Source organism: Pistacia vera, unplaced genomic scaffold (assembly GCF_008641045.1).
Source record: "Pistacia vera cultivar Batoury unplaced genomic scaffold, PisVer_v2 Contig357, whole genome shotgun sequence".
Lineage (NCBI taxonomy): Eukaryota > Viridiplantae > Streptophyta > Magnoliopsida > Sapindales > Anacardiaceae > Pistacia > Pistacia vera.
The window spans coordinates 1,006,950-1,020,917 of record NW_022196176.1 but is presented as its reverse complement, the minus strand read 5'-3'; the positions used below and the strand labels follow the sequence as shown (position 1 = coordinate 1,020,917).

The 13,968-nt window shown below is 38.1% G+C and overlaps 2 protein-coding genes across 2 annotated transcripts; one reads left to right on the top strand and one right to left on the bottom strand.

Moving 5' to 3' along the window:
- On the bottom strand, nucleotides 1-3,914 carry LOC116139679 (splicing factor-like protein 1). Its single transcript, XM_031425341.1, has 2 exons — nucleotides 1,494-3,914; nucleotides 1-367 (listed from the first exon to the last, which is right to left on the bottom strand). The coding sequence occupies exon 1, from the start codon at nucleotides 3,909-3,911 to the stop codon at nucleotides 1,530-1,532; it is 2,382 nt and encodes a 793-aa protein (XP_031281201.1). The 5' UTR covers nucleotides 3,912-3,914; the 3' UTR covers nucleotides 1-367; nucleotides 1,494-1,529.
- Nucleotides 3,915-10,912: 6,998 nt separating this feature from the next.
- LOC116139688 (putative pentatricopeptide repeat-containing protein At5g37570) lies at nucleotides 10,913-13,364 on the top strand. The gene has a single exon (XM_031425352.1). The coding sequence runs from the start codon at nucleotides 10,914-10,916 to the stop codon at nucleotides 12,582-12,584; it is 1,671 nt and encodes a 556-aa protein (XP_031281212.1). The 5' UTR covers nucleotide 10,913; the 3' UTR covers nucleotides 12,585-13,364.
- The last annotated feature ends 604 nt before the right edge of the window (nucleotides 13,365-13,968 follow it).

The window sequence follows — 13,968 nt, the reverse complement described above, 5'->3', positions numbered from 1 at the left end:
TAACAAAATCAGTTAAAATATTCAAGGAAAATACAATTTAACAACAGAAAATGTCAGTAACCAGTTGGTCAGTAACCAGTTCACACAAAATAGAAGGAAACATTAGCAGCCAAACATTATGAAGGAGGCAATAAGCATCCATAGGAAATAAAATTAAGTCCAACATAAGAGCATTGAGTAATAAATGATATTAATAAGCTTTTAAAATGGCTTCTCCAAGATGCGATTATATGAACTGAGACTTCTGCCAAATCTCTGCAAATGTCATAAGAGTACAGCAAGGTTAAAGATGTGAGTCCCAAACTTCCAACAAAGTCATGGCAAGAGGTAAGAATCAGGTTCATATGTGCTCCAAGAAACATCAGGCCTGTAAAAATTAGCCAATAATAACAAAGAGAAAAGGTTAAGAGACATAAACACATAATGCAAACTAGGGGAACACTGTTTTTCATGCTTATCTCGCAAACAAAATTCACTATATGAGAGTGGAGGAAAAAAGAAGAGAGAAGTTATTAAACCAACATATGGAAAACTTAAAAATAAGGTGTATACAAGTATCATCAAATTCAATATTGTGATAAAATTAAACTGAAGGAGAGGACTTGCTGATAAGATCTAAACATACTCATATGTATAAGATCCAACATTCTATATAACAGAGCACCAAAATCACATTGATCAAGAATTTGGATACTTTAATATTCAGTATTGTAATTACGTTAAGAGGACAGGCCATATACTTACAAAGCGACAACACTTCCCTTCCTATAAAACCTTCACATACTCCAAAAGCCAAGTGAGAATACGCATATGAATATAATAAAAATCCAAATGAAAATGATAATATGCAATGGTAACACTAGTCAAACTAAATAGTCAGAACTGTTGTATTTGTCAGTCCCTGCCCTGGCTGTTATCACTGATCAAGCAACGAACACTGTTAGTACTAAAATTTAAAATTGGAGAACACTGGTGAAGGTGAAAGACATGTGGTTCAGCACTGTGGAATTAGTTTATAAGACAGGTCTTTAGGATTAGTCTCCCCTATCATCATCAACAATATTACATTCTGCGAAACAACAGCCATCAACTGCTAGGCAAAAAATAGCATAAATTAATCATAGATTGCTAGAAAAATATGCAGCAAGTTTTGGTTCACAATTTAATAACAGCTATACCATAAGTTTCACTTGAAATACAGTTCAATTCTAAATGCAGGGACTGGCGAACCCTTAAAAGTGTTCGGAAAATCTTTTATCAAACTCTAACACAAGAAATAAATAAATTGTTGAGACATGAAACATGCATATCTACCTAATTCCTACAAGTAAGTCACACGATATGACCACTCAGGTCATATTGTCAGAGCCATATTTGGCATCTTCAAGGTTACCGGCTAGTAAAAACGGAGAAATATTTAAACAAACCAAATGCAAAATTAATCAAAAATCATATGCAATCACCAAAGGACAAATCTAACAGGTTCAAATTACCTCTCAATTAAGAAGCAATACTTGGAAGGACCCACATCATTTCATCTCAGCCATAAACTTCTCATACTCAGCATCTGCACCATAAGTTGCCTTTTCTGCAGAAGAAACGGGTGGTGGCACTGGCGGATTAGTAGCCCAAGGAACATTACCCAAGCTCTGTGAATGGTCCACACTTGAGGCTGGAGCAGGCGGAGGGGGAGGGGGAACTGCACTGTAGTAAGGTGGGTAACCTAATGAAGCAGTTGCGTACGCAGGTTGAGCATTTGGTGGCATTGGTGCCATGGAGCTCCCGTACATATTTGCTGATACAGCTGGAGCAGAAGTGCTGCTTTCAGATTGCACACCTGGTGGGAAGCTTTGTTGTTGTGCTTCACTTGAAGTCACAATCTGTGATGAGGCACCAGGGGGACCTGTCTGCACTGGTGGAGGATATTGTACTCCATATGGGGGCATTGGTTGACCAGGAACAGGAGGGTACATAGTTGAACCAGGAGGAGGAGGAGCATGAGGAGCATAAGGAGCATAAGGTGGGGGAACTGGTGGTCCCCATGGAACCGGAGTCCCTGTGTAGCTTGCAGGTGGTGGATTTGGCAGAGGACCACCAGGTGTAAACTGCTGAGATGGATAGCCACCAACTGGTTGAGTAGAAACAGGGTAAGTGGGAACTGTTGATGCTGGAGGGCCTGGAGGCACAGTAGGCTGAGGCGGTTTACCAGCAACTCTCACAGCGATGGTCCTCCCCTCAAGACGGTAACCATTCATGCTTGCAATAGCATTATTAGCCATCTGAACATCAGAATACTTCACAAAGCCATAACCTTTGCTCAATCCCGTAACTCGGTCCTTGATAACCTTAGCCATCACAATGTCACCAAAAGATGAAAACAACCTAATCAAACCGTCATCATCAAGAGTAGGTGGCAAATATCCAATGTACAAATTAGTATCATCAAATTCCTTAATGGGCTTAACTCCATTTGACCCTAGTCCAGGGTGTGAAGTACTCCCACCGCTCCCAGCATTATTTTGCCAAGGTGGATTGCTTCCAGAAGTGCCAGGACCTAAAGCCAAGGTAGAACTTTGTTTGGTAGCTGATTCAGGAAGTGTTCCTCCTAACTCTGCCAAGAAATTCTGATATTCATCATCCATTTTCTTCCCAGTTGTTCCCTTCACAGGACAATCAATAGTTGGATGGCCACCATCACCACAAATCTTACAAAGCACATCACTCTTAAAAGTTGAAGTACGCGAGGGACATGCATACTGCCGATGTCCCGGCTCACCACATAACCTACAATACTCCTCATCCCTTATCGTCCCATTCAAGGCTGCAAGCTCCCTCAACTGCTGTCTTTTATGCTCGTTCAAAACCTCATCAACTGGCTGCAACAACTTTTCTACCATCGCAGCTGCAGCCTCAAGTGATTCTGGAGTGTCTGCCTCCACCAACACATGCAAATCCTCATTCTCTGACGGGTCTGGCTTCAAATCCCTCTTTTGTTGCAACCTTCCCTCTTTCACAGATCCTTTACCCCGAATCACAATCTTCGCACCCGTCTCCCTCTCCATTCTCTTTTGAGTGTTTCCTCTCGGTCCAATAATCAGCCCAATAAAATTATAACCTGGATACTCTTTCATTGGTATATAAAGCTTCTTCTGAAGTTTTGGAGGCCTATAATCCGCTGGTGGCTTAAATGCTGGATTTCGTTTAATAATTTGAGATATAATTTCCTGTCTCTCTTTATTCAATCTCTCTCGTGCCCTATACTCCCTAGTATTAATCCTAATTCCCATATTATCATAAATGGGTTCAGGAGAAGGACTTCGCTGCCCTTCTGGTCTATCATCTAAAGGCAAACCAGATTGCAACATTCTAGAAATTTCTAGTAACCGACTATTTAAAGCTTGAATTTCAGGATCAAACTCGATACCTCCAGTGAAGTCCTTCATAAAATCCGGTAACTGAATCACTGGCTTCGGCTCATCATCCGCCCACCGCGATTTCCGCTTCCTGGTCCCACTCCCCGAGTCATTATTATTATTCGCCTGGTCACCGCTGCCCGACTCAGACGGCGGCGGGTCCCACCTGCTACGACGCCGTCTTCTGCTAGTGGTCTCCTCCTCACCTCCCGATTGATCCTTGTCGGTACCGGAATGAGTGTTAGTTAGACCATTTTCCGACAATAAAGGCTTCTGCTTAACGTAATCGGCCATGACGTTATTGCTATTATTATTTTCCTCGGCGTAGTTGTTATTGTGGCCATTCTCGGAGGCGTTTTGGGGAATTTGAGAATCGGGAGCGAGGTTTTTAGGAGGGTTTTGTGAATCGGGATCTAGGGTTTCTGATAACGCAGGGTTTTGATTTTGATTGTAATCTAGGGTTTGCTGAAATTGGGGGTTGGAATCGAGAGATTCCATGGAGGTGAGAGAAGCAGAAAAACGTGTATTGGCGAGGTGTCTGTAAATTTTCAGATTGCGAAAAAGTGATTAAGATGAAGTCTCCTGTAGAAGTATTTATGGTGGTGGTGGAATAAAATGAAAGGCAGGGATATAACATGTATATCCGAGGCGGATTCGGATCTAAAAAGGCGGTTAGGTTAGGAGGCTGGATTCACCGGGTAGGGTTCGGGTACCGTATCATTTTTGGTAAGGTTGTGAGGGTGAAACAGGTAAATCGGGCTGGGTTGTTGGACTTGGCCCAATTCAGTCAATCCAGTTAGTTATTTACTCAGAGTTAATTCTCTTAGATATAATAAGATAACAACAAAATTTCTAATATTTTAAAAATAACAAAAATTCTTTTATCGTTAAATTTTAGATATTAAAATAAATGTAAAGAGTAGTTTGATGATATTTATGAATTTTAACAATAAGAGAATTTTATTATTTAAAAACATTGGGAGAAATTTCGTTATTTTATCATAATTCAGGGTCTGTGTTTAATCCTTATTCCAGGTATTTTGTCTCTTACCTCCACTAAGTTTAGAAAGACCTCAGAGTAATTAGAAATTATCTTTTATATCCCTTCGCATGGCACTTACCTCCCTTAATGATGTTAGTTAATTTTAACGTTAAATTTTATGGTTAAAGCCTTCAAGAAAGTTAAATAATAATCTTTCCAAATCTTAAGAGAGATTATAAATGATTTCTCATATCTTGACTGCTTTACTAAGGGCCAGAAAATGCAATTATACTGCTCACACAGAGACCTTGAGGTTGAGGGCAATGCAGTTGCAGTTGCAGTTCAGAGTCTCTGTAGCTTCAGTTTTTCTTGGTAACTAGTAGCTTCTCTTAGATTTCTTGGAACCTCCATGATTATTACAAAGTTCCTTCCAATTCGTGAATTTTGCATGCATACATTTATTTTAAGCCACAAATAAAATTTGCAAATTCTATTGGTGCAAAAATCAAGTTATTCCTTTTTAGTAAAATATTTGATCATGCGCATCTTGATGATCCTAGAAGAAGTTGAGCGTAAAGGATTCCCTGGCTCTCGTCATAAACAATTTTGATTTGTTATGCATAGAAGAAATGGATTTTCTAGTGAATTTCTTTGGGATGAGAAATTTTATTTCTTTCCACACAATTTTTCTGCATTTAAAGTTCCACAAATCTTTAGAGAATAGAGAAAATTCTTTTTAAGCTATCCGCATTACTATTTTCTCACCTCACATGTACACTTTAAGTGTATGGAATCAACATTTATACCTTTGTACAGGTACGTGGTATAGCAGAAATAATTTATATCCCTCTTCTGTCTATAGAAACTTTGAGACTCGAGTTTTGAAAAGTTGAGTAACAGTTTTATCACCCAGTAGTTTTTCACAATTTAAAAGCATTCTCTCTCTCTCTCTCTCTCTCTCTCTCTCTCTCTGTTTTTTCTTTTGATTAGTAACTGTAGACATATTGGAGCAACTACTATTTCATAAAAAAATTTGACATAGGTGTTATAGATTGAATTTGACAAAAAGAAAATTGATGTTGCTTCGGTAATGTTCTTGAACTGTTCCTAAGAATTGATTTACCAAGGACTTCTATTTCAATCAAGGTTTTAAAACCCTACCCAGACCGGCCAGTCAAATCGAGAATTCACAGTTAAGCCAGGTCGGTTCAATTTAAAAGCAGGAAACTTAAGTTGACACAATTTGGACGACGGTTGGACCGGATTTTATGTAACAAATTGTCGGTCCAACCGGTTTTGGTCCTAAACCGGATTAATTTAAGTTGATTTAGGGAAAAATTGAAAATTAAAAAAATTGAAACCCTTTTCCCCTTTTTTCATTCGACCAAAACAAATTGCATACCATTTCAAACTTCGGGTCTTTGATCATCAAAGTTCAATCTTATTCAATCTTCGAGTTCTTCGATTTTTACCTTCAATCATCAAAATCTTCGACTGCTTCTTCTTCAATCTTCGGGCCTTCGATGTCTTGTGATCTCCAATCTTCTTCAATATTTGGCTTCTTCAGACTTCGATCTTCAATCTTCAGTTACTTCTTCTTCAATCTTCAATCTTCAATCTTCGAGCCTTCGACATCTTTTGATCTTCAATCTAAGGCTTCGACAACTTCTTCTTCTTCAATCTTCGATTTCGGCAACTCTGACAAGGTTTGTGTTTCATTGTTGCTTAGTTTAGTTTTTACTTTTTACTGTTATTGTTCTTGTTATCATTGTTCTTGTTATTGTTATCAACTTATCATTGTTGTTGTTGCATGGGGATAGATAGAGTCATAAAGATGGAGCGTTGAACTGATGAAATTGAATTTGGTTGTGTTTTGTTTGCTATGAGATTGTTTGTGTTTGAGATAGAAATTGTTTGATATTGAAAAAGTGGGATTGAAACTTGATATGGAAGAAGTGATTGTTTGGTGCGAGATGGTTGTGTTTGAGAATTGAAGTGTGCAAAAATGGAGTGTGCTATTTCCCATATATGCAGTGTGCCAAATTTAATTGCAAATTTCCAATTTATTGCTTAAAGAGTATAAGATAAGTGGTAACATTTATTTTTGTTATTGTTGGTTGCCATGGAAGAGACAAAAATCAAGAATGTCATCATTTGGGTCTGGGCAACATTCTTTGTTCATGGATGCTTCCTCACATTCTTATCGAGGAAGGAATGATATAACATGGGAACATATTGTTGAGGGCATTGATCAAAATGGAAGGAAGACATTAACATGTCTATATTGTTCAAAGGTAATTAGAGGGGGAGGTATTTATCGTATGAAACTACATCTAACGGGAGTAAAGAGGGAAGTTGGAAAGTGCTCAAATGTTCCTTTTGATGTTAAATTCCAAATGCAAGAGGCACTAAATGAAATTGGGGTAAAGAATACACAAAAAGCAAAGTCTTGTAAGTATACACATCCTTATGGTACCAACTTTCATGGATTTGAAGGCGACATGTTAGGTGAAGATGGTCAAGAGGTGCCTCTATCAGAAATGACCATGAATGCATGTGCTTTTGGTGGTAAAAAACCACGTACAAGCACTAATAGAAATAGTCCAATTGGGATTAGTGACTACTTTGCTTCAAGGACTATTCTTGGGTCTCAGCCATCAATTAAGAGTGTTTTGGCTGGGAAAGAAGCTATGTGGAGAGCGGATTTGGCTTTTCCAAGGTTTATTTATGATGTATACATCCCTATCAATGCAATAAATTCAATTTATCTTCAGCCTTTGGCGGATGCTATAACTGCAACGGATCCTAGGTAACCTAACTTATCATGCTATGAGAGTTAATTTATTGAGAGATGCTAACAAGGAAGTGCAGCTACTTATGGATAGTTATAGGCAAACGTGGGAAGATGTTGGATGTACATTAACAGCTGATGGTTGGACTGATAATTCTCAAAGGTCATTGATTAATTTTTTTGTGTATTGGCCTAAAGGAGATTGCTTTGTAAGGTCAATGGATGCTTTTAATGCTATGAAGGATGCTAGGACATTGTTCACCTTCCTTAAGGAATTGGTTTTATGGGTTGGACCAAATAATATTGTCCATCTTGTCATCAACAATAGAGCAAATTATAAAGCAATTGGAAGAATGTTGGTTGGGAAATATAAGAGCATAACTTGGTCGCCTTGTGCAGCACATTGCATGAACTTGATGTTAAAGGATATAGGTGAGATAGATCACATAGCTAGCCTTGTGAAACGTGCATCTGCCATGATAAAGTTTGTGTATAATCATACATTATTGATAGCATGGCTATGGAAAAGACAAGTAATGTATCTTTTAGCTTATTTTCCTGTGAAACCATCAGTCATAACATATTAGTTATCATCAAGAAAACAACTTTACTAACATCTATATCTGTAACTTGAACAGGGTTAGATGGAAATTGTACGCCCGAGCGCAACCACTTTTGCTATAACTTTCATTGCGTTGAGAAGCCTACTGGATCACAAACATGACTTGCAAGCAATGGTAATAGATAGATTCTTTGTGGATTCTAGATATGCAAAAAGTCATAAAGGTAAGGAAGTTATTCCCATAATTCTAGATAATAAATTCTGGGATCAAATGTGTAAAGTTTCCAAAGTTGGGGCTCCATTGGTGTGCATGCTAAGGATTGTAGACTTAGATGAGAAACCTACCATAGGATATTTGTATGATGGCATCTATAGAACAAGGTTGGGGATCAAGAAGTTGTTAAGAATAAGAAGAGATTATACAAGTCTTACACAAGCATTATTAAGTTGCGTTGGTATAGGATGATATTCATGCTGTAGCTTATTTTTTAAATCAGGCTTTCCAATATGATCCTACATTTAGCGCCAAACCGGAGGTTCAATGTGGTTTCTTTGATGTTGTTGAGAATAAGGCTTGTTCATTCAAATTAAAGAAGGCTAAGTTGGTGGAAGAGAGTATAATATTTTGAGACCGCGAGGGGAGCTTTTCTTGGGAACTTGCAATTCAAACATGTAAAACCACATGACCTGATATGTATTATGTAATAGTTATTTAAGTTATGAGTTTAAGTTTGACTTTCACGTTATGAAATAATGTTTTTTCTTGTGTCTAATTTTCAATTAGATGAATGGTTGAAAACATATAGGTACAGTATTCCAAATTTACAAAAGTTTGCAATCAAAATTCTCAGCCAAACTTCAACCTCTTCAGGGTGTGAGCGAAATTGGAGTGTTTTTTAGCGCATACATTAAAACACAAGGAATAGATTGGAGCGTCAACGATTGAATGATCTTGTCTTTGTTTATGATAACTTACGGTTGAAAAACAGATATAAAACATTGTTGATTACACCTTATTCATTTTCTTATTATTCTTATTTTCCTTGATCTTCCAAAATGAGTTATTTGTCATGCTTTTAAATTTTAAATTTTAATAGTTAAAAATGGTCTTCCAGGATCAGTTACAAGAAAACTAGTTTCGATCCTAGTGATTATGTGAGTATCAACAAGACTAAGTTTTGGGTGGTTGATGATGAAGGGGAGGATGCTGAGCTTAATTATGAGGATTTGGAACAAGCACTTTATGAAGAGGGATTTATTCCTATTGGTCCTAGTGATCACCCTTCCTATTATGATTCTATAGAAGCTTCCGAAGGTTCTAACTTATAACTTTCCTTTATGTTATTTAATTTAGCTTACATTAGTTAATTTAGTGTTTTAAAATTTATATTACATTAGTCAATTTAGTTTACAATAAAAAATATTAACATACAATTTTATTTTCGCCTGAAATCTTTTGTTGATGTTGGTTATGCTGATGATGACGATGATGATGACGATGACGATGACGAAGATGATCATGATATAAGTAATTTTGCCTCTAGATCTAATGCCTAAAATCAGCCTTGACTTGGCATGGAAATGTAATAGGAATATAGGATTTGGTTTCATTGTGCTGTTTATAGTTTATAAATGTATACTTTGTAGTGTTAATTTCATTTCAAATTTGGCTGAATTTGTTACCAAAGTTTATTAATTATTAGTGTTAATAATATGCTTTTTTTAAATTTTTATTTGTTTTCTGACGTTAGCACGATGATGTCATGCTGATGTCAATATGATGACGTCACGGTTCGACCTGATAGTCAGACCGGTTCACCCAACCAACCCGGGACCCAGTGACCTAAGACAACTTTATAAAATATACTTATCGTGAAAGAGGCATGAGAGAGCAAACGACATGTTCCCACCCAAGGTTTAGAGAAATGGCAAGTTCCCACCCCTAGTTTCATAGATTCTAGATTCTCACCTTTAAATTAACAGAAAATTGTTTAATGTGGTTAAAGGGTAAAATGGTCATTCCAAATCTCAGATCTCATTCACCCTCTCTCAACTCACTACTATTTCTGGTGCTGTTGCCGATCGTTTTCTATGGATTCCTACTAGATTTCTCACCCAAATCGACAAGATTCATCACCTTCAACTAAACAATCAAACTTCCTCACACAACCAAACAATCAATCAACGAAATCAAAAGAAAAAAACCTAGAAAAATCACAATAGCAATCGCGCGCAAGTTTCTCTCTCCCTCCTCTCCACCTCCACCTGCATTCCCGATCGTACCAGATCCACCCAAGATCTGATGCGATGGGCCTATTTCCTCGCACGAACAGTTGTGTCGCCCACAAACTGGGCCTGTTTGTGCTGTTTTCCTCGTCTCACCACCTCTAACACCGTTGTCGTTTTCTGGCCAATCCAGCCTGATTTCGGCACTATTGGGTTGCTCCAACGCTACCATCATCTTCCCCTTAAGCTCCACTTCAAACCCCCACCCACCCCCTCTCACCAATCGTCGACCATCACCCTTCGTCGATTTTACGCTTCTAGCAAAATTTTGGTTGCTCTTGGCGTCAGAAATCAACCCCATAACCACTAATAGCTTCATTGGCATCCCACCTCAAAAACCCCCAACAGCCTCGATCTTGGTTGCTCGTTGTTTGCCGTCCGTCACTTCCCTTAGGGTTTTGCATTTTGGTGAAAATTGAGTTTAATTGGAGGTCGATTTAGGGTTTTGCAAGGAGTTTATGGGTTTGGGATTGATTGGAGGTTGATTGTGCTTGATTTCGAAGTATTTTTGTGTTTTTTTTTTTTTGGTTGGGTTTGAAATAGGGTGGTTTGGTCGTCTATGGTGGTGGTTTGACTGGAATGAGAAGGCATGAAGATGGGAACAGGAGGGGGAGGTGAAGAAGAAGAAAATGGGAGGAGGAGGGGGAGATGAAGAAGGAGAATTTAAGAGGGTAGTTTAGTAATAATACTCTATGCATTTGTGTCAGAACAATCACTAATGGCATTAATTTAAGGGTGGGAATGTGGAATATATGAAACCAGGGGTGGGAACTTGCTATTTCGCTAAACCTCGGGTGGGAACTCGGTTGCTCCATAAAAGATGTCATATAAAATCCTTCCTATTTTTCATGTATCCTTAGACATTTCGGGTTAATTTCCATGCCTGCCTTCTCACCACGGCCAATTAAAATCGCTATCACAAAATCCTGTTCTCTCCCTTCCATCATAACTCTCTTAAAAACATCCAAACTTCGAACTCATCTTCACCAAGTACACTCTCACCTTATCAAAAAGGGCCTTCAACAAGACCACTCACTTATCTCCCATTTTATTTCTCTTTGTCACTCACTTGGCACCTCTCTCTCATACTCCACCTCCATTTTTAATCAAATTATCACTCCCAGTACCTTTCTTTGGAATACCCTTTTAAAAGGGTATTCCCAGAGGGGTTGTTTTATCGACATTTTAAAGTATTTTATTCGAATGATTAGGGAGGGTGGAGTACCTGATATATATACGTTTCCATTGGTAATTAAGGCTTGTTCGAGTGAACTTATTTTAAGAGGAGGAACTGCGATTCATGGGGCTGTGATTAGGTTAGGATTAGATGATGATGTTTTTGTGTGTACTAGTTTGATTGACCTGTATGGTAAATGTAAGGAGATTGAGTGTGCCCGCAAGGTGTTCGATGAAATGACGAACAGAAACGTTGTTTCTTGGACGGCGATGGTTGTCGGGTATGTGATTGTTGGTGATTTAGCAGAAGGGAAGAAGATGTTTGATTTAATGCCGGAGAGGAATATAGTGTCGTGGAATGCGTTGATTGGCGGGCTAGTTAAGATAGGTGATATGAGCAGTTCTAGGAAACTGTTCGATGAAATGCCTGAAAGAAATGTGATTTCTTACACAACGATGATTGATGGTTATGCAAAATCAGGTGATATGGCGTCAGCTAGATTGTTGTTTGAGGAAGCTCCGGATAGGGATATTGTTGCGTGTTCGGCATTGATAACAGGGTATGCACAGAATGGTCAGCCTGATGAGGCTGTGAAGATTTTTTATGAAATGTATTTTAAAGATGTTAAGCCGGATGAGTTTATAATGGTGAGCTTGATGTCCGCATGTTCTCAACTGGGTAGTTTGGAATTAGCCGAGTGGGTTGATTTTTATTTGAGTAGGAGTGAGTTGGATCTTAGTCGAGGTCATGTTATTGCCTCTCTTATAGACATGAACGCAAAGTGTGGGAACATGGATAGAGCGGAAGAACTGTTTGAAGCTATGTCTAATAGAGACCTAATTTCATATTGTTCAATGATACAAGGATTGTCGATTCATGGTCATGGCACACAGGCTGTCTTCCTCTTCAATAAGATGATAAGTGAAGGGTTGATTCCTGATGAGGTGGCCTTCACGATCATTTTGACTGCTTGTAGCCATGCTGGCCTTGTGGAGGAGGGTTTGCATTACTTTGAATCCATGCAAAGTGTGTACTCTATTGTTGCTTCTCCTGATCATTATGCATGTATGGTTGATCTTCTCAGCAGGACAGGACACTTAAAAGAAGCATATGAGCTTTTAAATTCAATGCCTGTGGAACCTCATGAAGGTGCTTGGGGTGCACTACTTGGGGCCTGTAAGTTACATTGTGATGTTGAGTTAGGGGAGTTAGTTGCCAAAAGGCTTTTTGAGCTTGAGCCACTAAATGCCGGTAGTTTTGTGCTTTTATCCGACATCTATGCAGCAGCAGACCGCTGGCTGGATGTTTCTCTTGTGAGAAAGGAAATGAAAGAGAGGGGAGTTAGAAAAATACCTGGTTGCAGTCGGATTTAGTTTATAAGATTAGTTTCTCTGTATATTCTATTGGTTTCCTAGGATCAGAGATGTGCTGGAATTCCAAGTTTGTGTAAGTCAGAATCTTTTCTCTCGGGACCCTTTTTTGTAGAATTAAATATGAGGGAATTCTAATTTCTCTCCAAATTGGAGAGTAGAGGAATTAAGCTGTGCAGCTTTTTATCTTGTCCACGGTCTCAATTTTGTGCAATCTTACTGAGTGTAAAGGCATTTTTGTTGCAAATTTTAAATTCATCTCCTAAAGTTGGTGCATCACGGTGTGGTTATTACTCTGTTGAATGCAAGAAGGCTTTGGAAGATCAATCCAAACTGTCTCTGCCACACATTACACTAATATCTATTAATTAATCCTGAAGCAGAATTCAAGCCCCCAATTCCATTTACTGTTTCCACATATTAAGGGTTTCGATTTTATGGTGAGAGATTTGGGAAGCTGGACAGGAAGGAATATGTGTAACATGAACCTTGTGATGTATGATTAGGTGACATAAAGGAAAGCTTAGTCTAGGATTGATGGCAATCACAGAATTCCTCTTGTTCTTTGTTTTAGCAGGCAAATCATGCTGGGGCTGTTGGCCATTAGGCAGAACTTGCAAGCAACATAGGTCATTCTGAATTCTCCTGGTTTTTGTAGATTAATAAAGAGAGTAAATATTCTTGTTTAGTTTGTAATGCAGCCTTGTGAACCAAAAGTTTATTAAAGGTATGTTAAAGGGCTTTAGATCTTTCAATTTGTTGCGGGAGCAAAATGATTTCTATAACACCTTGATTTTTTTTTTGAAATTATGTGTAGGATTTGGTTGAATCAAAGAGATCAGCAGAAATTTTATGGTTGTTTTGGGATTTCTATAACACCTTGATTTGTTTTTTTTTGAAATTATGTGTAGGATTTGGTTGAATCAAAGAGATCAGCAGAGATTTTATGGTTGTTTTAGTGTTCTTACTACTTTTTAGATTTCTCCTCCTTCACCATCTTTTTATATGTTTGTTTAATTATTTATCTATGATTAAAATTATGCTGTTCTGTGGAATGGAATGCTTGCTGGTGAGTGTTTTGTTCTATCAATCAAGTTAACTCTGGTAGTCTGCTTGCTGATTTCTGTAATTGTTTAAGTTGTTAAACTTCATGTCATGTTGTTATGCAGTCTTGCCACGTTCAGAATTTAGCTTTACCAACACCTTTTCCTTCTACTGTCTTAATGTTAAAATTATGCTTTCTGAAGATTTTTAAAAAAGTTTATACGCTCTAGGTTGCTTGTGGGATATTGATGGTTTCATTGAGCTTAGCATTTGGTACTCTCTTTGGTTGGCATGTGTTCCTCATCTCTAAAAATATGACAACTATAGAGGTAAGTTTAGAAAT